Source organism: Cetorhinus maximus, chromosome 5 (genome assembly GCF_964194155.1).
Source record: "Cetorhinus maximus chromosome 5, sCetMax3.hap1.1, whole genome shotgun sequence".
NCBI lineage: Eukaryota > Metazoa > Chordata > Chondrichthyes > Lamniformes > Cetorhinidae > Cetorhinus > Cetorhinus maximus.
Window position 1 is genome coordinate 8356513 of NC_135883.1, and position 25161 is coordinate 8381673.

Below are 25161 nucleotides of genomic sequence, written 5' to 3' on the forward strand. Positions count from 1 at the left end.
CTTTAGATAAAAACAAAAAGCTAAAAGCTACTGCGGATGCTGGAAATCCAAAACAAAAACAGAATTACCTGGAAAAACTCAGCAGGTCTGGCAGCATCGGCGGAGAAGAAATCAGTTAACGTTTCGAGCCTTCATGGCCCTTCGGCAGAACTGAAGCATAGTTAGGAGAATGGAGAAATATAAACTGGTTTAAGGTGGGGTGGGCGGGGTGGGGGGAAGAGAGACGTTGAGGGTGTGGTGATTGTGGAGATAAGCAGTGATAGGAGCAGATAATCAAAAGATGTCACAGACAAAAGGGTCAAAGAGGTGTTGAAGGTGGTGATGTTTGTCTAAGAAAAGTGCTAATTAAGAATGGAAGACAGGATATTCAAAGTACAGCTCTAGTGGGGGTGGGGTGGACAGACTAACAAGGTTTTAGTTTTAGATTTAAAAATAATGGAAATAGGTAGGGAAAGAAGAATCTATATAAATTATTGAAAAAAAAAAGTGGGGGGGGGAGAAACGGGGTGGGGATGGGGGGAGGGGGAGTTTAAGATCTAAAGTTGTTGAATTCAATATTCAGCCCGGAAGGCTGTAAAGTGCCTAGTCGGAAGATGAGGTGCTGTTCCTCCATTCGTCTCAATTTCTCTGCTCCTCTCACCCATTCTAATCTGTCTCTCTCTGAACTCACTGCACTCCGTTCTCTCAGGTCCAACCCCAACACTGTCATCAAACCCGCTGACAAGGGTGGTACTGTTGCTGTCTGGCGCATTGACCTCTACCTCGCGGAGGCTGAGCGTCAACTCGCAGACACTTCCTCCTACCTCTCCCTGGACCATGACCCCACCACAGAACATCAAGCCATTGTTTCCAGGACTGTCACTGACCTCATCTCCTCTGGAGATCTTCCTCCCACAGCTTCCAACTTGATAGTCGCCCAACCTCGGACGGCCCGCTTCTACCTCCTACCCAAAATCCACAAACAGAACTGTCCTGGCAGACCGATCGTGTCAGCCTGTTCCTGCCCCACGGAACTCATTTCTCGTTATCTTGACTCCCTTCTCTCTCCCCTTGTCCAGTCCCTTCCCACCTACATCCGTGATTCCTCTGACACCTTACGTCACATCAACAATTTCCAGTTCCCTGGCCCCAACCGCTTCCTCTTCACCATGGATGTCCAATCCCTCTACACCTCCATCCCCCACCAGGATGGTCTGAGGGCCCTTAGCTTCTTCCTTGAACAGAGGCCCCAACAATCCCCATCCACCACTACTCTCCTCCGTCTGGCTGAACTTGTTCTCACACTGAACAATTTCTCCTTTAACTCCTCTCACTTCCTCCAAATAAAAGGTGTGGCTATGGGTACCCGCATGGGCCCCAGCTATGCCTGTCTCTTTATGGGGTATGTGGAACATTCCTTGTTCCAGTCCTACTCCGGCCCCCTCCCACAACTCTTTCTCCGGTACATCGATGATTACTTCGGTGCTGCTTCATGCTCTCGTCGGGACCTGGAAAAATTTATTAATTTTGCTTCCAATCTCCACCCCTCCATCATTTTCACATGGTCCATCTCTGACACTTCTCTTCCCTTCCTTGACCTCTCTGTCTCAATTTCTGATGATAGACTGTCCACCAATATCCACTACAAGCCTACCGACTCCCACAGCTACCTCGACTACAGCTCCTCACACCCCGCTTCTTGTAAGGACTCCATCCCATTCTCTCAGTTCCTTCGCCTCCGTCGCATCTGTTCTGATGACGCTACCTTCAAAAACAGCTCCTCTGACATGTCCTCCTTCTTCCTTAACCGAGGTTTTCCACCCACGGTCGTTGACAGGGCCCTCAACCGTGTCCGGCCCATATCCCGCGCATCCTCCCTCACACCTTCTCCTCCTTCCCAGAAACATGATAGGGTACCCCTTGTCCTCACTTATCACCCCACCAGCCTCCGCATTCAAAGGATCATCCTCCGCCATTTCCGCCAACTCCAGCATGATGCCACCACCAAACACATCTTCCCTTCACCCCCCCTGACGGCATTCCGTAGGGATCGTTCCCTCCGTGACACCCTGGTCCACTCCTCCATCAACCCCTACTCCTCAACGCCCACTTATGGCACCTCCCCATGCCCACGCAGAAGATGCAACACCTGCCCCTTCACTTCCTCTCTCCTCACCGTCCAAGGGCCCAAACACTCCTTTCAAGTGAAGCAGCATTTCACTTGCATTTCCCCTAACTTAGCCTACTGCATTCGTTGCTCCCAATGCGGTCTCCTCTACATTGGAGAGACCAAACGCAAACTGGGCGACCGCTTTGCAGAACACCTGCGGTCTGTCCGCAAGAAAGACCCAAACCTCCCTGTCGCTTGCCATTTTAACACTCCACCCTGTTCTCTTGCCCACATGTCTGTCCTTGGCTTGCTGCATTGTTCCAGTGAAGCCCAACGCAAACTGGAGGAACAGCACCTCATCTTCCGACTAGGCACTTTACAGCCTTCCGGGCTGAATATTGAATTCAACAACTTTAGATCTTAAACTCCCCATCCCCACCCCGTTTCTCCCCCCCCCACTTTTTTTTTTCAATAATTTATATAGATTCTTCTTTCCCTACCTATTTCCATTATTTTTAAATCTAAAACTAAAACCTTGTTAGTCTGTCCACCCCACCCCCACTAGAGCTGTACTTTGAATATCCTGTCTTCCATTCTTAATTAGCACTTTTCTTAGACAAATATCACCACCTTCAACACCTCTTTGACCCTTTTGTCTGTGACATCTTTTGATTATCTGCTCTTATCACTGCTTATCTCCACAATCACCACACCCTCAACGTCTCTCTTCCCCACCCTCCCCCCCCACCTTAAACCAGTTTATATTTCTCCCTTCTCCTAACTATGCTTCAGTTCTGCCGAAGGGCCATGAAGGCTCGAAACGTTAACTGATTTCTTCTCCGCTGATGCTGCCAGACCTGCTGAGTTTTTCCAGGTAATTCTGTTTTTGTTTTACAGTTATCTTTAGGTTGTTTTCTGTATCTAATCTAAAGGTATAAAAGTAGCAAAGTAATTGACTTCAATGACTGCTAATTCTCCCCAATTTTTCAACTTTAATTGCCTTGGTAGATAATTGGGGTGGATAAACTCCACACAATTAGAGGGAGAGCTTTTGGCACAGGGAATCATTGTATATATGGACATAGTGCAGCTCTTCATGTAAACATGATTATAAAAATTAGATATGAAGATAAAGAGGACTTGGAACACTATGTAAACGTGAGCATAAATGCAGAGGACTGCTATTATTGGTAAGGAGTGATCTAACCACCATCAAAAGGTTGGCTGTCACTGCATTAGGTAAAATCACAATTACTATACGTGGAAACCAATAATGATTAACTGATTTCAGCCACTATTGGTAGCGTGGGATGAGCAAATATATAAAAGCTATTTTGGAATTAAGACAGGCTACAGATAATTATAATGTAATTGAGGATGTCAGAAATTCTGAAGTAAAGTGAACACACCAGGGGCAAGTTATGAGGGAAGATAATTTACAGCTGCTTCATAATGCATCATGTGGCTCAGTTCATAGCACCCTCGCCTTTGAATCAGAGGGTTGTGGGTTCATGTCCCACTCCCGGAAACCAAGAACTGTGATTGTACTCGAAAGAGTTGCAATCTGTGACTGTTGATAACTTGAAAGAGTTTCATAATGCATCATTAGAAAAACAAGTGTGAATGCTACTATAGACTACCCTTAGTATTTTAGCAATCCATTGGAACCAATTCTTGACTTGGAAGTAGTTGAACCTCATAGCAGGTCTAAATTGCATGAAAGTCAATGAGAAATTATTCAAAAATACAAAGAAATGACCTGTGGCCTGTGAATTATATAAAAATCACTTGAGGATAACTGAAATGAGTACTACAAGAGCTCTGTGTAATTGAGAGGGACACTGTATTTGGCCAGAGCGATCAAGGGATTGCTTTTAGCTGTACACAGAATAAATGGGAATTAAAGGTCAATTTAAAAAGTCTTCAAATAGTGTGAGTAAATTGCACTTATACCTGTTTTTAGCTCTGGAATCATGTGGCTACCAATAAAGCGCATGCCAAGCTTAATGAATTAAATATTAAGATGACACATGGATCAGATAGTATGCATCCTTTAATTAGCAAAGAGAGGGGCTAGGTGAAACTGGCTAATATTTTTGAAGTTTTGTAAACACAGGAACTGTATATGAGGGCTCTCTTAATTTGTTAACTGGTATGTGATTCTACCATTTATATCTTGAACCTTTTTGCACTTCATCAGTGGAGAAAATGTTCTCAGATTTTTCCAGATGCTGTCTGTCTCAAGATTACCAAGACTTTGCTCATGCCTTTAGAAATTGCAGGAAAGTGCAAAGAAATTATTTTGAGAAAATTTAACTAAACTGTTAATAATGACAGTAGTGGAGGTGATATGGGACTTTTCTTGAGGCACTCAATAAAGATGAACATACAAAATTTCTGAAGATTTAGCACTCATAAAATGAATGGAGAAGTAGCTAACTGGATTAAAGGAAATAGAAATTAAGATAAAGAACAAAAAGTGTGCTTATGACAGGTGTCAGGTAGAAAATACAGTTGAGAACCAAGCAAAATACAGAAGGTTCAGAGGGGAGGTGAAAAAGCAAATAAGAGAAGCAAAGAAGGTTTATGAGAAAAGACTGGCAGCCAACATAAAGGGGAATCCCAAAGTCTTCTATCGTCACATAAATAGTAAAAGGATGGTAAAAGGAGGAATAGGGCTGATTAGGAACCAAAAAGGGGATTTACAGATGGAGGCAGGGGGCATGGCTGAGGTGTTAAATGGAACACTTTGCACCTGTCTTTACCAAGGAAGCAGATGCTACCAAGGCCGTAGCAACAGAGGAGGAAACTCTGTCTGAAGGCTTCAAAATTGATGAGTAAGTGTTGCATAAGCTGTTGGTACTTAAAGTTGACAAGGCAACGGGACCGGATGAGATGCATCCAAGGATATTGAAGGAAGTAAGAGAGGAAATTGCAGGGGCACTGGCCATAATCTTTCAGTCTTCCCTAGACTCAGGGGAGGTGCCAGAGGACTGGAGAATTGCAAACATTATGCCCTTGTTCAAAAAAGGTTGTACGCCCAGCAATCGATCAGTCAATTCGACTTCAGTGGTGGGGAAGCTTCTTAAAACAATTATTCAGGATGGAATTAATAGTCACATGGAAAAATGTGGGTTGATTAGGAAGAGCCAGCATGGATTTCAAAAGGGGAAATCATGTTTAACTAACTTGCTGGAGTTTTTCGAAGAGGTAACAGAGGATTGATGAGGGTAATGCTATTGATGTGGTGTACATGGACTTTCAAAAGGCATTCGATTGGGTGCCATGCAGCAGACTTGTGAGATAAGTTATAACTCATGGACTAAAAGGGACAGTTGCAACATGGATACAAAATTGGCTGAGTAATAGGAAACAGAGGGTAATGGTGAATGGATATTTTCCAGGCTGGAGGAAGGTTTGGAGTGGAGTTCCCCAGGGGTCAGTATTGGGACCCTTGCTTTTCCTGATATATATTAATGATCTAGATCTTGGTGCACAAGGGACAATTTCAAAGTTTACAGATGCTATGAAACTTGGAAGCGTTGTAAACTGTGAGGAGGACAGTGTAGAGCTTCAAAAGGACATAGATAAGTTGGTGGAGTGAGTAGATAGGTGGCTGATGAAATTCAACGTGGAGAAGTGTGAGGTGATGCATTTTGATAGGAAGAACATGGAGGGACAATATAAAATAAGGCATACAATTCTTAAGGGGGTGCAGAAGCAGAGGGACCTGGGTGCATATGTGCATAGATCATTGAAGGTAGAGAGAGCAGTTAATAAAGCATACAGTATCCTGGGCTTTATTAATAGGGGCATAGAGTACAAGAGCAGGGAGATTACGCTGAGTTTATATAAAACAGATTAGACCTCAGCTGGAGTATTGTGTACAGTTCTGGGCGCCATATTATAGGAAGGTTGTAAACACATTGGAGAGAGTGCAGAACAGGTTTACAAGAATGGTTCCAGTGATGAGAAACTTCAGCTATGAAGATAGATTGAAGAGGCTGGGACTGTTCTCCTTGGAGAAGAGAATGCTAAGAGGAGATTTGATAGAGGTGTTCAAAACCTTGGGAGGACTGGATAGAGAGAAACTGTTCCCGCTTGTAAAAGGATCGCGAATGAGAGAACACAGATTTAACGTGATTTGCGAAAGAAGCAAATGTGATGTGAGAAAAATCTTTTTCAAACAATGAGTAGTTCAAGTCTGGAATGCACCATCTGAAAGTGTGGAGGCAGGTTCAATCAAGGTAATAAAGAGGGCATGAGATGATTATCTGAAAGAAATAATGTGGAAGGGTACAGGGTAAAGGCAAGAGAATGGCACAAAGTCATAATGCTCATTTGGAGAGCCGGTGCAGATGTGATGGGCCAAATGGCCTCCTGCGCCTTAACATTCTGTGATTCTGAGAGGGTTTGACAGGACAGAATCTGAATGGCTTTTTAGCCTGGCTAGAGAGTCTAAAACTAGTGGTCTCAGGATAAGGAGTTGGCCATTTAAGAATGAGATGAGAAATTTCTTCACTCAAGTGTCTGTGAATCTTTGGAATTGTCTGCCCCAAATGGCTCTGGATGCTTAGTCATCGAGTATATTCAGGACCATGACCAATAGATTCTTGACACCAAGGGAATTATGTGATATGAACATAGGGCAGAAAAGTGATGTGGACGTTGAGCCATAATCTTATTGAATGACAGAGCAGGCTCAAGGGACCCTATGGCCTTCTACTACTGTTCCTAATGCTCGTAATGCTATAGATGAGTTTTAAATAAATATGGATAAAAATGAGCACATTTAAGGTGAAATCTTCAACAATTTTTTTAATTATTCAGGTGCAACTTGAAATGGAGGAGCTAGTGAAAGAGCACGGAGTGAATTCATTCCAGGCATACATGACTTATAAGGACCAATACATGCTGCGGGACAGTGAGCTTTACCAAGTTTTTCGTGCATGTAAAAGCCTTGGTGCCATACCTTGTGTCCATGCTGAAAATGGAGAGCTCGTAGCAGAGGTAAATGCTCACATTTAAAACTGGCTGCCATGTCAGCAATGAAAAATGTTTGAAATTATGCATGAGTAGTGTTTGAAGTCATCTTTGAATTGCATTTTAGACACAGGCACAGCAGAATTTAAGGTTGCATTCAAAGCTTTAATTAACCCAATGTTATGTGTATTCTATGCTGCAGAACTTCTAGTAGCATTAAAGCTAATGCAGGTGAATTAATAATTTAATTCCGGAATGAGGATTGTGCTGTAGCATTATTTCTTCTTTTGTTTTTCAGGGTGCAAAAGAAGCCCTTGAACTGGGAATCACTGGGCCTGAAGGATTAGACATCAGCAGACCTGAGGAGGTTTGTCTTATTAAAATGATTAAGGCACATTAAGTGTCTGTTTACAAAAAAATGATATTTACCATAAACCTTGGGCAGAATCATCCCAGACTTGCACTAAGTGCGGTAGTGGACATGGCAATAAGACATTTTACCCACCGGCCCCAATGGCAGATTTTCGTGCCGTATCGTCCCCTTCCCGCATCGTAAATTATGCAGTCATGGGAAACGCACTGGATCTTTGGTGGGCCTCAGATTTATCTGCTATGTCATTATCTTGCTGCTTCCTCTCACTGGGTGCCATTTGTAAACTGCAGCCACGTGCACTGTTCTCAATGCTTGTAGCTCAGGACTCGTCCAGTGAAGACATGGTCCCAAAAAGCAGGAAGAGTGAAGTCCCCCCCAATTCAGTGATACATTTCTGGGATAATTTCTGGACGCCGTGGAGGTCTGCTGTAATGTCCTCTACCCCTGCTCTAGCTGCAGGAGGCCCATCAGTCTCACCACTCTGGCTTGGGAGGCAGTAGCAGAGGTAGTCAATGCCAACGCTGTACGCAAGAGGTTGGCCATCCAGTGCAGGAAAAGGATGACTGATCTCATCTGTGCCGCCGGTAAGTCAACCATCTTATCAATCTCAACTTACCCACTCGCAAGTCCATTACACATTCACTGGTCTCTCTCTCACTGCCAGCTCAAGGGACACCGCCACTCACTCTCTCACACACACCCTCACATCTCCATCTGGCCACATTTCTGGAGATAGCGTCCTCATCCCATCCATGGCTCCACTCAGCACACATGCCTGCCTGGCATCCTTCTCATTTGGCCTGGCATGCGCTTTATGCCTTTATCTACCTGCCTTTATGAAGGACAAGATTGCGCACAATTAACGAGAGAGGTCCCAGACTGGGGGTGAAGTGCCAAACATCAAGGTCCTCACTCTGTTCGAGAGTCGCGTGTTGGAGCTGGCCAGAGAGGATGTGGATCATTCCTGCGGCGATGATGAGGCCGGTGGCAAACACCTATGTGAGGATCCGGCACCACATCATCCCCCTCTCAACACTACTCTGAGCCCACTGTCTATGTTTAACGTGGCTGCAAAGCACAAATAATCTCCCCATTCTGTTCTAGGCACATCTGACCCACAGGCAACCTTGATCCCAATCCCAGCACTGAAAGCACCTCTGATGAGGACCCTAAGGGCAGCACCGTTGAAGACCCATCACAGCGCTCACCCACCCTCCACCAGCACAGCGACACACACCTCAGTGGGACCTATATGTAGAGCAACCTCGAGATCACAGCCTGGGAGCACAACACACGACCTGTTCCGCAGAGGCAGGGACATCCTTGGTTGCCGGCACTCAGAGGACTGCTGGAGGCAAGTAACCTGCTGAGTCCAAGTCAGATGATGAGCCTCTGGACTCAGTCCTCAATCAGTTGGTGAAGCTGCAAAGACAATCACGGGAACATCAGGAAGGGATGTCTGGTGCGCTCTTCAGATTGCAAGGGACAATGGAGGAGTCGGTCTGCCTTCAGTCCAAGGTGATAGCGCCGGCATGCCAGTGCACCGAGGTCAACGATAGCAGGATGGCAGCCGCCATGGAGGCCTTGGTCCAGGACATGTGTCCTGCACTGCTGCATGGGCTGAACTCCATTGCTGATGCCATAGATGGCCAGTAGTGTCAACATGAGAGGGGTGCAGGGCAGCTCAGTCTCACTCCAGCTTCCCCTTCTCAACGAGTCAGCCAGGGGCCGTCAGGCACCCATAGGGAGGAGGACCAGCAGCTCAACACCCCGGGCCATCACCCAGGTGAATATGGAAATGTGCAGATCCCCTCTTCCTGTGACCCCCATCAACTCCAGTGACGCAGGGCAAGGAGGTTGCACCTGGTCCAAAGCAGGGCACACAAAAGCAGGCCAGGGCCCTCCAGGGGACACACACCAAAGTCATCACAGACAGGGTGTAGCAGTTAGCAGGCTGCTTCCACCTCCGCTGTGGATTTTGGAGGGAGCACCCAATATGCAGCAGCAGGCTTAGGAAGATTAAGAAGATGTAACTCTTTCGAGTTATCGACAGTCACAGAATGCAACTCTTTCGAGTACATTCACAGTTCTTGGTTTCCGGGAGTGGGACATGAACCCACGACCTTCTGATTCAAAGGCGAGGGTGCTATGACCTGAGCCACAGCTGACACCTCTAAATTAAGAAGATGTAGTTGCACAGCCTGTGCACAGGTGTTAATCACTTGTACATAATGTTCACTATTGTAAATAAACTCCCAAGAATGTCTCCTTGTTCTGATGAGCAGTGTTCTTGTCACTCCAATGTGAAACTTTGGTTCCTGCACAAGATAAAGGCTGGTGTCTCAGTCCAGGGCCTCTTCCCTATGCAGTGTGTAACCTTCAGACCAAAGTGGTGGTCTGGCTTCACACTCCCTGGACATATTAGTGATGCCTGCACCTCGATGCTTGTCATTGCTGCCAGAATGTCGTGGGCAGGTATCAGACTTTGTCATTCTGTGTTCTCAGCACCTTTTGAGGTAGGGCTAGCCCCCATCTCTTCAGCATCTGTGACCAGTGATGCTGTGCTCCTGAAGGGGACAGCTGCTGAAGGCTGACAAAGGATAAGGTGCATTTAAAGATTCATGGATACCTTTCCATGGTATGACCCTGATCACAGAGCGCAGGTGAGCTGCCCTCAGCCAGACAGGAGTCAGACATTCACAAAGGCAATGTGAAGATCTATGGAGTGTCCCAGTGCATGTCGTTGTCATCCTCCTGGAATCTAGCGACTATTAGGGCCTCTGTTGCATCTCCATGACTTGAGTCTGAGCACTGAGATTATGTGCACTGCCACCAGCCACACAGGAGTCAAACATTCACAAGGTGAGGATGTCAGGACTGACTTCACTGCATTTCGTCATCGTCCTCCATGAATATTGCGGCTATCAGGGTCTCCCGAGCACATGGACTAGTGTGATGGCCTCATCTCCAGCATCCTCGCCATCGAGGACCTCATCATCATCATCATCATCTCCTTTGATATCCTCCTCCTCAGAGGAGATGTGCAGCTCTTCCATCTCCTCCTCAGCCAGATCCTCCCCCATTGCAGCACCAGGTTGTGTAGCGGACAGCAAGCTATGATGATGTGCTACACTCCCTGGGGCTGTATTGCAGTGCTTGACGGGACTGTCAAGGCACTGGTACCTCATTTTCAAAATGCCTATCGTTTGCTCCACCAAAGTCCAGGTCACAGCATGAGCCTCGTTATAGCGTCACTCTGCTACAGTCTGAGGCCGCTGCACAGGTATCCTCAACCTGTGGGTAGCCGTTGTCCCTGAGGAGCCAACCCTGCATCCTTTGTGGACCCTGGAAAATGTCAGGGATCTGAGACCTGTTCAGGATTTAGAAGTGTGGACACTCCCTGGGAAGCTTCACCCGATGTAGATCTGTAGGATGCATCTGTGGTTGTTGCAGACCAGCTGAACATTCAGCAAGTTGAAGCCTTTGCGGTTGATGTAGTTGACTGCTTGTTGTCATGGAAATCTAAGCACCACATGAGTGCAGCCGATGGTGCCCTGCACCTGTGGAAAACCAGAGATCTGTGCTTCCTAGCTTCCCTAATCCTGGGCGAAATGCACAAAGTTCTGTGCCGTCGTGAAGATGCCGTCCATGACCTCCTGGATACACTTGTGCATGGAGATTCGTGAGATTCCACACAGGTCACCAATGGAGCCCTGGAAGGAGCCACTGGCATAAACATTTAATGCCGCGGTCACTTCCATGGCCATTAGCAGTGGATGCCTTCCATGTCCCCGTGGCGCCAAATCCTGCAGCAGGTGGCATATGTGACCGACCAGTTCCCTAGACATGTGGAGTCTTCAGCGACAGTTGTTCTCAGTTATCTGCAGGAATGACAGGTGCCGTCTATAGATCCTGGGTCTAGTGAAGCACCTACGAGTGACGGCTCTCTGGGGATCTTCAGCTGTGTGTGCAGCAGGCCCTGATGCCCCTTCATCTTGAGGGAGGTGCTCCTCCCTTTGTCGAGCCAGGCGCACCTGCCACACTCTGCTGCTTCTTCTCTGCCCCCTGTAAGCCATGGGGCGTCCTACTAAATCACCAGGCTCAATGATCCTGATGTTCTCCTGCAGGATCAAAAAGAGAGATGCATGAGTTAGCACATGTCCCCTAAGGACCCTTCTTGGTTAAGTCTGAAAGCCCCTTCACTCATGCAGGAGCGTGCTGGCCACATCTTGGATGGCCAGTGTATAGTGCGCTTCACGGTTGTCTGAAACCCCATCACCTCTGCCCCACTCCACTTGACCGATTGGTGGGAGCTTCGACCACTAGACTGCAGGCATTCTCCTAACTTGCACTGCAAGGTTGCATTGTTAGCTTGAACCATGAGGGATACTGGTCCAAACCTTAATAAGGACATTGCAAGGAGCTCTGAGCCACTTCTACCAGTGACTGTGCCATGGCCACATTTTGCAAGGGGAATCTACAACTTGCCCAGTCATCCATTTGTTCTGCTGGCCTCTAAAACATTCATTTGCAGTGTGCGCCCGAGGGATGTAAATTTGTGGAGCATTTGGTGACACATTCATGCTTTTTTATTGCTTGAGTGGGCAGTAAAGCTTTAGAGGCCTGACTCCAAGCATGTCAACGGAGCTGCTGATGCACCGTCTCACCCGCGGAAGAATGCTCACCTTTTGACAAGCTTTTCCAAGTGCATGGCTGCCTCCCTCACACCCCCCACACTCCTGGCATTTGCTGGTGTACTCCCTTCAATCTGTGTTGCCTTGCCCACACACCCCTCCTGCCACCCTCACCTGCACTGAAGCCCTTGCCTTGACACTGCACTGAAAGCCAGCTGGGAAATAGTGACTTCCCCCCGATGTCCTATGGGCAATCCTCGCGAGCACTACACAAGGTTGTGTGCATTCACCTCCAAGTTCCCCTCTTAAGTTCAGCTCGCCAGATGCCTGCCTTTTAAAGGCAGTTGTGAATTACGCTGTTCTGATCGATATGGGTGGTAAATTCACTTGGGGGATGATTCTGGTGTGAGAGCACAATAATGAAATGCATTAAAATTAAGGTCCAGACGTTGGACGGTACGAAATGCTGCCCGCCATTGACGGGCGGAGCAGACAATTGCCAATTGGTTTCATGACGGCATGAAACCGATTTTTAGCCTTCTCATGCCCACCATGACGCCTGCCGCCAACGAGACCGGATGATTCTGCACATTTATAATATAGGGTCACTTTAATTTCAAGTAAATAGAAGCTTTTTCCGTGAGACAGCAAGCTAAAAGTGAAAACGTACAGCGATGAAAGCAAATAGTTCATGAGGAAGCAATACCGTTGATAAGGTTAAATGGTTTATTCCATCTACTATTTGTGGGTTTCTGACTGAGCCTCTGTTTTATAACCTTTGGAAATTCATGTAGAGAAAAGAAAGCACACCCTTGATTGCCTTGGGGTCTGAGGGTGTAGGAAGGATCATAAATAGAAGTCAGATGTTTATTCTCATTTTACTCATCCCCAGCAATAAGTATGAGGAGCTCATGGTCTTCTTTGTCACTAAGACTGAGACCATCCAATTAGCTGACCGCACTGCTTTTTTTCCTTCCCCTATCTGACCAGGCCAAACTTCTAAGGTTTCCTCTATTCCCTAGTTGTGAATTTTCATCTTTCTCTGGTTTCTCTCCTATCCTACCTAATGACCCATCGAGCTCATCTCGTCCATGAGGTGCACCTCCTGTCCTTTTGATCCTATTTTCACTAAACTGCTAGCCAGCCAACTTAATTTCCTGACTCCCGTGCTAGATACTTTTAACAGTTCTCTCTCCTCAGGTACTGCCCCTGTACCAATCCAGTCTGCAGTCTTCACTGCTGTCCTCAAAAAGAAAAACCTCCACCCCTCTGTCCCATCTCCAACGTCCCTTTGCTCTCCAAAATCCTTGAACATGTCACCTTTCAAGTTCATGCTCACCTTTCCCTGAATTCTATTTTCGAATCCCTCTGATGAGGTTTGCACCCTGCCACAGTACCAAATCAGTTCTTGCTAATGTCACAAATGACATCCTATGTGTCTGTTACAAAACTAAGTATTCTAAATCTGTCTGCGGCCTTTGACATGATTGATCTCTAACGTGATTGATCACACATCATCCTCCTCCACCATTGTCCAACTGGGTGGGACTGCACTTCGCTGGTTCCATTCTGACCTATCCATTTGCAGCCAGAGAATCACCTGCAGTGATTTTTCTTCATGCTCCTGTACTGTTGCCTGCCCCAAGGATCTATACTTTGACACCTCATATTTCTCATTTGCAAGCTGTCCCTTGGAGACATCCAGACTGGTTGCAACCTTGGTTTCATATTTGGCTCCAAGATGAACTTCCAATCACACTTCCATGCCATCACTAAGACCGCCTATTTCTACCTCTGTAGCATAGCCTGACCCTGTCCCTGCCTCAGTTCATCATCAGCTGAAACTGTCATTTTTGTTACCTGTAGCAAAAGATAGGGAATAAATAGACTTGACTATTTCAACTTGCCTGTTTTCCCACATTCCATCCTTTGTGAATTTAAGGTCATTCACCAAGTCCCATTCACCCATCACCCCTCTGCTGGCTGACCTGCATTGGCTCCCGGTTATTTCATTTTTTTTTTATTTGTTCATGGGATGTGGGCGTCGCTGCCTAGGCCAGCATTTATTGCCCATCCCTAATTGTCCTTGTTCAGAGGGCATTTTGAAGTCAACCACATTGTTGTGGGTCTGGAGTCACATGTAGGCTAGACCAGGTAAGGGTAGCAGATTCCCTAAAGGACATTGGTGAACCAGATTTGTTCAGACTTTGGGTCCAAATTTTTATTGAATTCAAATGTCACCATCTGCTGTGGTGGGATTCAACCTGGGTCCCCAGAGGATTACCCTGGATCTCTGGAATACTAGTCCAGTGACAATACCACTATGCCACCACCTCCCCATATGCATCACTACCATTTTAAAGTTCACATCCTTGTTTACAAATTTGTGTATGGCCCTATCTCTCTAATCTCCTGTAGCACCATAACTCTTCAAGATGTCTGTGTGCCTCCAATTCTGGAATTCCATCCCTAAACCTCTGACTCTCTGCATGCCTTCCTTTTAAGGTGGTCCTTTAAATGCTATATCTTTGCCCAGGATTTTGCTCATCTGCCCCAGGGGGTCAGGATCAGATGTCATTTGATAATGCTCCTGTAAAGTTCCTTGGGGTGTTTTACTGTGTTAATGGTGCTATATAAATGTGAGTTGTTGTTTTGTTCAGGTTTGCTGGTATTTTCGCTCTCTTACTACTTAAGGAGTTTCTTGATGTGCTCCTGGTGGTGAGGGAAGCCACCTTTCTCACGTCATCATGGGGCCCCCTACTGAAATTGGATTGCATTGTACAATCTGGCTTTGTGTTAGTGGTCAGTAATTCAGTATGATGCTGGAGATTATGCACTGAAGGTTTCTGACAATGACAGGTCAGCTATCTTTTGATTTCAAGGCAAGTTTCAAAGCGGTTTTAGCAAGTGTCTGTAACTTTTGCCATGGAAATGTAAATTGTTATGTTTTGAACTGGAATGTTAATGAAAACTGCACAAAAAGCTGAAATAAGCTTCTGTTTGAGTTTAGTTTACCAATTAAAATGGTGCTGCTTCAGTAAGTTCACAATGCATATTTTCAATTAAAATTGAAAATTACTTGTCTTAAAATTTTGGAAATTTAAAAGAAGCAGATGATTTTAAATAGGCATTCTGTCAACTCCCATTGCTAGATTCCCCTGCATAGTCTTTTGAAAACTGCACAGGAAAAAAATGTTCACTAGAATTGTGTTGCAGTGATTATTGTGGAACTCTGCGAAAGCTAAGTAAAGCCTTATTTTAAAATTCATTCATCGTATCTTGTTTATTCCTAAGACTGCTGTACATAAACACTTGGGGCTGAATTTTCCCCCCATCGCGGACGAAGTTGAAGGGCGGGTGTGCACAGGCGTGCTTCTGACTGGCGCCCCCAATCGGGGGCACGACGCCATTTTACGTGGGCGGGCCAATTAAGGCCCACCCAGCGTGACGTCCACAAAATACATGCGGGTGTGGGGGGGGGAACTCCCAAAATTGAGAGTGTGCTCTTTCGCGCATGCACACGAAAGAGCGCACTCATCTCCCTGAGGCTAAGTGCAGCCTCGGGGAGATCGGCTCAAAATGTTAAAAACCTAAAAATAGAAAAATAAAATTTCCTGATGTGTCCCCTCATGTGACACTGTCACATGAGTTGGGACATGTCCATAATTTTTACAAAAACTTTATTAAAATTTTTAAAAACCTAAATGAAACCTCATCCCACCCGTGGATGAGGTTTCATGCTTTTTCTAGTTCGCGCCGGGGCTCCTGGCCTGCCCGCCAACCTTAAAGTTGGATGGGCAGGCCCTTTAATTACTTAATTGAATCTGTCAATGGCCTCAGTTGGCCATTGACAGGTTGGCGTGTGTGCAGCTGATTTCGCTGTGCTGAAAATTTAAATGGGGCGCAGTGACGTCGGGAGTTCTGCCCGACGTCACCGTGCGTCATTTTACCTGTCGGCGAGCGGACCCCGCCCCTGCTCGCCGACGCGTAAAACCCTGCCCTTGGGGAAATTGGAAGAGCTAGTCTCGTTTATTTTCCCCTAATGCTTTTGTTTCTGTGTGAAAAATGTTTAAAATACTTCTTGCTTTCTTCATACAGCTTGAGGCAGAAGCAACACATCGTGCCATCACAATTGCTAATCGAGTGAGTTTTTCTGTTAAGTATTTATGTTTTAAATATCTATTCAATGTTTTAGCTGAGCCCCATATCTAACTCTTCCTGTTAATTTAAAATTTCAGACCCATTGTCCATTATATTTGGTTAATGTCTCAAGCAAATCTGCAGGTGATGTCATTGCTTCTGCAAGAATGCAAGGTAAGGTTGGTTTCTAGAGTACGGAAACATCAAATCAGTTCAATCCAGTGTTTTCTGACATTACACACAAGGTTGTTCTTGATGATCAAGTTGTTAAATGAAAGTAGGTCTGGCAGCATCTGCGGAGAGGAGCACAGTTAATGTTTCGAGTCCGAATGACCCTTCAACAGAACTAAGTAAAAAAGTTTTTTTTTTTACTTAGTTCTGTTGAAGGGTCATTCGGACTCGAAACGTTAACTGTGCTCCTCTCCGCAGATGCTGCCAGACCTGCTGAGTTTTTCCAGGTATTTTTATTTTTGTTTTTGTTTTGGATTTCCAGCATCCGCAGTTTTTTGCTTTTATGTTAAATGAAAGTGTCCTATTTTCAATGGCAAAGATGCAGTAGTATTCAGCAAACTTATGTTCTTGTTGAGAACACTTCTGTTTATGGAGTTCTGTCTTGTGCCTTCGACAGCACCTTCCAAACCCATGACCACTACCATCTAGAAGGACAAAGGCAGCAGATAGATGGGAACAACCACCACCTAGAAGCTCCTCTCCAAGTCACTCACTGTCCTGACTTGGAAATACATCGCTGTTCCTTCACTGTTGCTGGGTCAAAACCCTGGAACTCCCTTCCTAACAGCACTGTGGGTGTACCCACACCACATGGACCGCAGCGGTTTAAGAAGACAGTGCACCGCCACCTTCTCATGGGCAATAAGTGCTGGCCCAGCCAGCGAAGCCCACATCCCATGAATGAATAAAGAAAAGAATGAACTGAAGAACCAAAAGCCTGCATTATTAATAACTAGGCCAGGGAGGAAGTTATACCTGAAGTGACAAGAAGCTGTGAACCATTTTTTCAACAAGTTATAAACAACTTTTTAATGCATTACACCTTCCAAGTAGATAAAGCAAATACTGTCAACTTTTGAAACCTAGATAGCTTTGGATCTTCCTTCAAGTTATAGGATTTACAAATATTGTTGTTTTCTAAGTGACTATTATATATATTTTCCCAAAGTGAAAGCTTTGTACCAATTCGCATTTCACAAGCTTGAGGGTTAAGGCCAACCATCTGAAACTTCAGTGATTCTAGCGGGCAAAAAAACAAATAAAAGGCAAGCACTTGATTGTCAAACACAGGCAGCATTCATTTACCCCTTAGGCACTCAAAGCAAAGGTCAGAGGAAATCTCATTGGAAAAAAACTAAAGCTTTAGTTTTAAATTCTCAGTGCCTGCTATCTAAGCTACCATTCAAATGAGAAGTTATAGTACAGAAATACATCATAATTTGAGATCAAATGGAGCCCTATTTCTATCACAAACACTGCTTCTTGCTTCAGGAAAGAACTAAGAGAGTTAATTTATTTGATTTATGTTGTCCTAATCTCATTCTCTGTGCTTTGAACCCATCATTTGGTGGCTTTAACATCATATTTATGACAATTACGTTAATTTCTTTGTCTCACTAAATCAAGCCATGGCTATCAAGGCACTCATGTTAGTTAGCACTCGGATCAGGCTCATCTTAAATCTGAAATAAAAACATAAAATACTGGAAAACCCCAGCAGGTCTGACAGCATCTGTAGAGAGAGAAACAGAGTTAACTTTTCAAGTCCGTATGACTCTTCTTCAGAGCTAAAGAGAAGTGGAAAGTGATGGAATTTATGTTGTTTAAGTGGGGTGGAGTAGATAAAGCAATGTAGAAGGTCAGTGATAGGTGGGGTTAAGGAGAGATTGACAAAGCTGTCATGGACACAGGACAAAGGGACTGTTAATGGTAGTGGTAAGGGCTGAAGAAGGTGCTGATAGTGGCATAAAGGTAAGAAAGCAGAATATGTGAATAGCAGAACATGGGTCAGCATTTGAGAAAGAAAAAAGAGATGGATAAAGGAGAGAATATATCCTTGACTTACCATGAACACCACCATGGGAAATCCATTGCCCTATAATAAAAAATATTACATCCACATGAACCTGTTGGCCACAAACCTCACTTCCTGTTTCCCTGTATTGTCACACTCTTGTATCAACTTTCTCCAAAATGAATTCTTATTTGCACATTTATGAAGGAAACTGTTAATGTAAACTTGTCACACAGTAATTATACCTTCCTGCCAGTGATGATTGCAAAGTAGCTCAGTTTTGCAACTCTCAACTCCCTAACCTGTACTGCAGATAGACTGTATTATCTAACCAAGAATAATATAATATTGAAGCATTATGTAGAATTTATTACTTTAAAAAGGGGAATTGAATTAGCTCAATGCACCCTGGTCCAGTTATCAGATATGCCTAATTTTGTTACACCTGAAGACTCCTCTTTGCCTTGTAGACTCCACTTGATCTCCTTTCCCTTGTGCAGGATTGCGTAAGATCAATTTATGCATGTATAATCTTTTAAGATTGTTATTTTGATGAAAAAGGACTGTCCTCTATTTTCTTTATATCCAGTACTGATTTCGCCATTTAGCTGAGTCTTTTAAAGTGGTATAAATTTCACTGTCAAGACTCCGGTAATTGCTGATCAGTTTCATCTATAAAGTTACAATTGGAAAGCTAATCAAAGTACCTCCAACCCACACCCGACTCCAATTTTGTAGAAAAAAAATACCTTCAGGAGAATTTCTTGCCAAGATAGTAACTTTTAGATCTTCCCTCCTGGACAACTCTGTGATGTTAGCAATGGTTAGGTTCAACTACATGCCAATCTATAGAATGATTTCTCAGGTTTGAATAGCTCAGGCCTGTCCAGAATCACACCCCATCCTTTGCTATTTAAATGCTCACTGCAATACTCTCATCAATAATGTCAGAATACCTGACTGGTTTGTACTTGATAAAACTATTAATCAAAATTCTACCAATGTTTTCTTTGCAAAAGATTGCTTTAACAACAATAATTTCCTCAAATTGATTCTGTCCCTAATATGCCAAAATGTGTGTGGATTTAAAAGTTAATACTGGTGTACAACAATTTAGATTAACCCAAACTTAAAATATGCTTCATAGAAATGAAATTAAAAACCTGTGACATAGAGAACAAAAATTACTTAAAGTATCTGTGTCTACATGACAAATGTATATTTAATTGGTAAGCTATAATTAGGTTAATAATGTATACATTATGGTAGCTATTTTTAAATTCCTAATTCAATCTTTTTTTAAGGCAAAATCATATATGGGGAAACAACCCTAGCGCACACAACTCTAAATGGATCAAGCTATTACCATCCAGACTGGTCTCTTGCTGCTGCTCACGTTACTGCGCCTCCTCTCCGACTGGATGCTAGCACACCCAACTATCTCATGAGCCTGCTGGCCAAGTGAGTTTCTGTAACAAACTGAAACCATTACTTTTCTTTAAGCTTCCTGCTCAATGTTTGAAAACTATTTTTGACGAAGCTGTGGTCAAATATATTAGAAGATTGCAGGTGCATATCATAATTTATTCTACCTGAGTGATTTCAGTATTAATAATTCACAAATTGGCAAATGCATTTTTACAGCTCAGATTATTCTATAAATATAACATGGATTAGAATTTATTTGTTATATTTAATACTAAATATGAATAGTAACAAAAAAATGCCAATGTGGTATAAATTTCACACAAATTACCAAGTAGTCAAATACCTCTTTTTATTCTCAAAGCTTCCAGTTACAAACCAGAAAATGTTACATATAATCATCATCTCATCCTCATGTTTTTGGCCACATTTTTCTAAATCACTCCATCCAAGCATGTATATAACAAGAAATGCCTTTTATAACATGGCATTCACAACTCCTCAGATAATAAAGCAGTCTGTGTCTGCATGCAGCAAGAATTGGGTAAAATTCAGGCTTTGACTGATAAGTGCCAAGTTGCTTTCATGCCATGCAAGTGCGCACTAATGACCATCTCCAACAAGAGAATGTGTGACCAACATTCAATGGTACTATCATTGTCAAATCTCCTACCATCAAGTCTGACAGCATCTGTGGAGAGAAAGACAGAGTTAACGTTTCGAGTCCGTATGACTTCTTCAGAACTCATACGGACTCGAAACGTTAACTCTGTCTTTCTCTCCACAGATGCTGTCAGACCCGCTGAGTTTTTCCAGCAATTTTTGTTTTTATTTCAGATTTCCAGCATTCACAGTATTTTGCTTTTACCTAAGATCAACATCCTGAGGTCACCATTAACCAGAAAACTAACTAGACCAGCCACATTATTACTGTGGCTACAAGAACAGATCAGAAGCTGGGAATTCTGCAATAAGTGACTCACCTTGACTCCACAAAACCTTTCCACCATCTACAGGGCACAAATCTTGAGTGCAGTGGCCAACAACACTCAAAAACTCAGCACTATCCAGGACAAAGCAGCCTGCTTGATTAGCACCCCTTAGACATCCACCACCTTAGACATTCACTCCCTTTGCCACAAGCACACTGTCTGCAATGTGTACCGTTTACAAGATGCACTGCAGCTTGCCAAGGCGTCCTCAGCAGCATTTCTCAATCCAACGATCTCTGTCACCTAGAAAGGCAAGGGCAGCCGGTGCATGGGAACAACACCAGCTCCAAGTTTCCTCTCCAAGTTGTGCACCATTATTGTTGGTCCAAAATTCTGGAACTCCATGCCTAAAAGTACTGTTGTAGTACCTTCACCTCATGGACTGCAGTAATTCAAGAAGGCAGTTCATGCCACCTTCTCGAGGGTTGCCAGTGATGTCCAGGTCATGTGAATAAACTAAAAAATAAACCAAAACTGTATTAGAAAATTGTGCAATTTGGAAATTACTAAACTTGATTTAAAGAAATGTTTGAAAATGCCTGCAAAGTACTTTAGACTTTTATCTGGACACTAGAGTATGAGTAGGTAATTAGATTGAGCTGGAGATTTTCAGGTGCTCAGACAATGGACAGCTATAAATTTTGCCCTACTCCTATGAACTTAAGTGCTCAGCAGGTTCAATTTGGCAAATTAACTCAAGCACACCAAGCAGAAAAGCAGAAAGTAACTGAGGGGCAAGCAGTATTAAGTAACAAAACTTCTTGGCATTGTGTGCTGTAAGCCATTATAATCATTCTGAGCTAATGCCATTGGGAATGATGGCATAGATGTTTTATTGGGGTAATATGTTTAAGACTTGTTGCAATGTCTAATGTCAGCATCAAACAAGAGGGAGTCAACTGCCAGCCGGACTTAGCCTGTGCCAAGTGATCATTTGTTCAGGGGCTGGTTGTTGGAGTGGGAAAATCCCTGAGGGTTGCTTCATGTGAACAGCTTCAATGAAAACCATAAATCTACAGTGGAAAGTCAGGGACAGAAAAAATATATATTGCACAACACAGCTGTGAAAAATATTTTCTGTCATAATTAACCTTAAATTGAAATGACCAAAACATGAATCCAATATTAAATCTGTCATGCCATGGTACTTCAGTTGGACACTCATCAAATATTATTTCTGTTCTTTTATTTTTCCTAGTGATACCATTAATGTTGTTGCTTCGGATCATCGCCCATTTACTACCAAGCAAAAAGCTATAGGAAAGGAAGATTTTACCAAAATTCCTCACGGTGTTACTGGAGTGCAGGACAGAATGACTGTTATCTGGGAGAAAGGAGTGGTATGTTTAACATTACTAGGATATTTTAATGTTGATTACTATTACTTCTGCACTGGGGAGTCCAACTTTTGGTAATTGTACTATTAACAATAGCATTTTGATTTAAAACTGCAAATAGTGCAATGTTATTAGACCTTTCAACCCTATTTCAATTATTATCGTTATTTTATTTTCTTAACTTTTTCTGAGTTTGTATACCTTAGAATGTGAGGTTGCCAACAGTGGAATAGAATGTTTTAGAGGCGTTTTATTTCCCCCACTCCACGTCTCTTATACCAGTCTAGTATTAACAGCAATTAGATGTGATTGACACTCCTGTTAAACTGTAACACATTGATTTTCCCTAGAAGTCTGATCGAAACTGTGCAAAGGCAATTAATTTAGCACATTGCAGAGAAAAAGATTTCAGCCTGCCCCAGATCAGTTTGTGTTTGATTCAAACATATACCCATACATACAAAAACTGTGTTCTTTTCTCCGGTTTCCTTTCCTTTCTGTTAAGAACACTTCACAGTGAAGTTACAGTTTAAAAAATGAGTTTCTTTGAGTTCCACCACTTCCTTAAAGTTTTATTGTGCTTGTTGTCTTCCAAAAAAGACAGCTATACTTCATTACTAAGTGGTTTTTTTATTATTTTGGTTTATTTAACTGAGGGAAAGTGAATAATTTTATATATCCTAACACACTGATATGATACTGAAACATTCCTATTCCACTTTTATCAGTTTAATTGATAGCCATTACTATTAGAGGTAAACAGTTGAAAGGATTCTTTTGTTACAGCTAAATGTTAATTATTTTTCTTGGGTTGTGTGTATGAAGATTGGACAGTTGGTACATTGTCAGTCTTCACATTACCATCCTCGCAGGAAGAAAAATCATTTTAGGGTGTTACCCCATTGAAAGATTTACACCAGGCTGCCTGTGCTCAAAGCCTATTCTAGATCAAGTAACTTGACCTTTTTCTGCACCATTTTTGTTGACTCTTATTGAGACAGTTTTCCTGCCTTGCACCTGAGCATATTGAATTACTTGGGTGCAGCTGATAATGAAAAATTGAAGAAAGAGGACTACAAGCAACAGGGGTAGGCCATCCAGCCATCTTGGCTGTTTTGCCATTCTATTAAATGTTGTTTGATCTGCACCTCAACTCCATTTATACACCTTGATAGCCTTACCTAATATAATTCTATATCTCGAAAGCACCAATTGATCCACTGTCCACAGCATCTTCCCTCCCAACTGAAAGGAATAAAAGCCAATTTTATGCAATCTGTCATCGTAATTTAACTTGCTACGCCCTGGAACGATTCTAGTTAATCTGCGCTGCACTGCCTCTCAAGGATCAGTACCTATTATGAGGCATGGTGCCCAGTGTTAAACATCAGTGTGTAATTGGGTGGTCGATGAAGTGTGTTGAGGTTGGTGTTGGTACAGTAATTGAGCAGGGTTTGTGGAATTGTTCACCTCTTAAGGCTTGCACCCCATTCCCCCACCTTTCAGGTACAGAAAATTCCTTCTCCTCTAAACCTCTTCCATCAGGACCTCCAGTGCTGCATCCTGAAACCTATGCGCCCTCTCTGTAGGTCCCTGAGCAATTCTGCAGCGCACTCACTTCTCTGCCAGCCAATGTATTCCATACCTAGTGAAAGTAGGTGTGTGGAGGCTAATTATACCACTCCACAAAATTGCTTTCAATCAGCACTGGTGTGCTAAACATACAAGTATCCATTTTAGCACCTGCAGAAAAATAATATAATTGAAATCATCAATTAGTCTCGAATGTGTGTGCTAAATTTCAAATAGGCACGTCTTGTTAGTGTAACACCCAATTAGTGCCTGTTTTCACCAAAATAACCTCCCTCTGTCTCCTACCTCCCAACCAATTTCCGACAGAAGTAAAAACGCTCCAGGTGCTTTCACTTTTGCCAATGATCTTTCATATGGAACTTTACCAAATGCCCCCTCTAGGTTTATGTAGATAAGATGCATACATACTCCTTTGTCTGTCTTATTATTGACCTCCTCAATATAGTCAGACATGATTTAACTTTAACAAAACCATGCTGGCTCTCTTGATTAGCCTATATTTGCTCAAAAGCTCAGTGACTTTAATGACAGATTCCAGTAGCTTCCCCACAGCTGATATTCAATCTCTCATGTTAGGGAACCCTCACAATTTTACATCAGACTATTCATGAGCAGAAAATTGGACAGGCTCCCTTGAGTTTGTGATCCTCTTGATTTTTGTAACTTGCTTTTGCTTGCTGAATTTAAGCAACTCGAGCTCAGGAGCAGGATTAAGAAAATCTCTGCCATTGTGCTTAGGGTTGAGGAATAAATGTGATTAGTTTGCCAACCTAGGTCTTTCCAATGTGAATTTGATTATTTAACAAATAATCTCCAAGCATATTACATATATTTCAATTGACCCAGCATCCATAGTTTTTTCCCCCTGCCCCCTCCACAAAAAGAGTTCCAGATTTCCACTACTGTGTGAAAAAGTACTTCCTGATTTCACTCCAAAATGGCCCAGTTTTTCACCACAGGGAATAGTTTCTCTGTAGCTAGCCTAATGACTAATAATAATTTTAAAGACCTCAATTACATCATCTTTCAACCTTCTAAATTTAAGAGAATGCAAACCAAGTTTATTCAACCTGTTCTTATAGTTTAAGCTGATCCTGCTCTGCTGGGAAGTCTCCTTATTTAGATACCGGATGAAGACAGCAAAACCTGCCTGCTATTACTTGCTGTCAGGGGTGGCTTCAAGGGTCAGGGGGCTGCCAGTCCCTGTGAAATCATACCTAGGTGTGTTGGAATCTGCAGTAGATGGTGGGAATAAAAGAGGAGAAAATTCATCCATTTTTGCTTCTATTCTTGTTCTTGACTAGTTGAGGCAGGTTTGAAGCCAAGAACTGAGGATGTGTACTAAGTAACTGTCAAGGTGGGGAAGTCACTTGTGAAATTGGTATGAATATCTTAAGCACACTCTGTTCCCAGCAGAGTTGCACCATGCCCCCAATCCCTCATTCCCCTACCGCCAATTAACACATTGGCTGGATCAAGCATTTTGCGATATGCAAAGTTTATGTTGCCGGGAAGAACAATTGTAGGCCTCTGCACTCACCATTAAAAAATAATCAGCCCTCTGTGCTG

General features: G+C 43.4%; 1 protein-coding gene across 1 annotated transcript in view; it reads left to right on the forward strand.

Moving 5' to 3' along the window:
* Positions 1 to 25161, forward strand: part of dpysl5b (dihydropyrimidinase like 5b) — a 92005-nt gene that overhangs the window by 41103 nt on the left and 25741 nt on the right. The window contains exons 3-8 of the mRNA XM_078541493.1: positions 6920 to 7099; positions 7371 to 7439; positions 16178 to 16222; positions 16318 to 16393; positions 19550 to 19706; positions 21861 to 22002. Of these exons, the coding sequence (XP_078397619.1) occupies positions 6920 to 7099; positions 7371 to 7439; positions 16178 to 16222; positions 16318 to 16393; positions 19550 to 19706; positions 21861 to 22002 (669 nt within the window). The remainder of the gene's footprint in view (positions 1 to 6919; positions 7100 to 7370; positions 7440 to 16177; positions 16223 to 16317; positions 16394 to 19549; positions 19707 to 21860; positions 22003 to 25161) is intronic.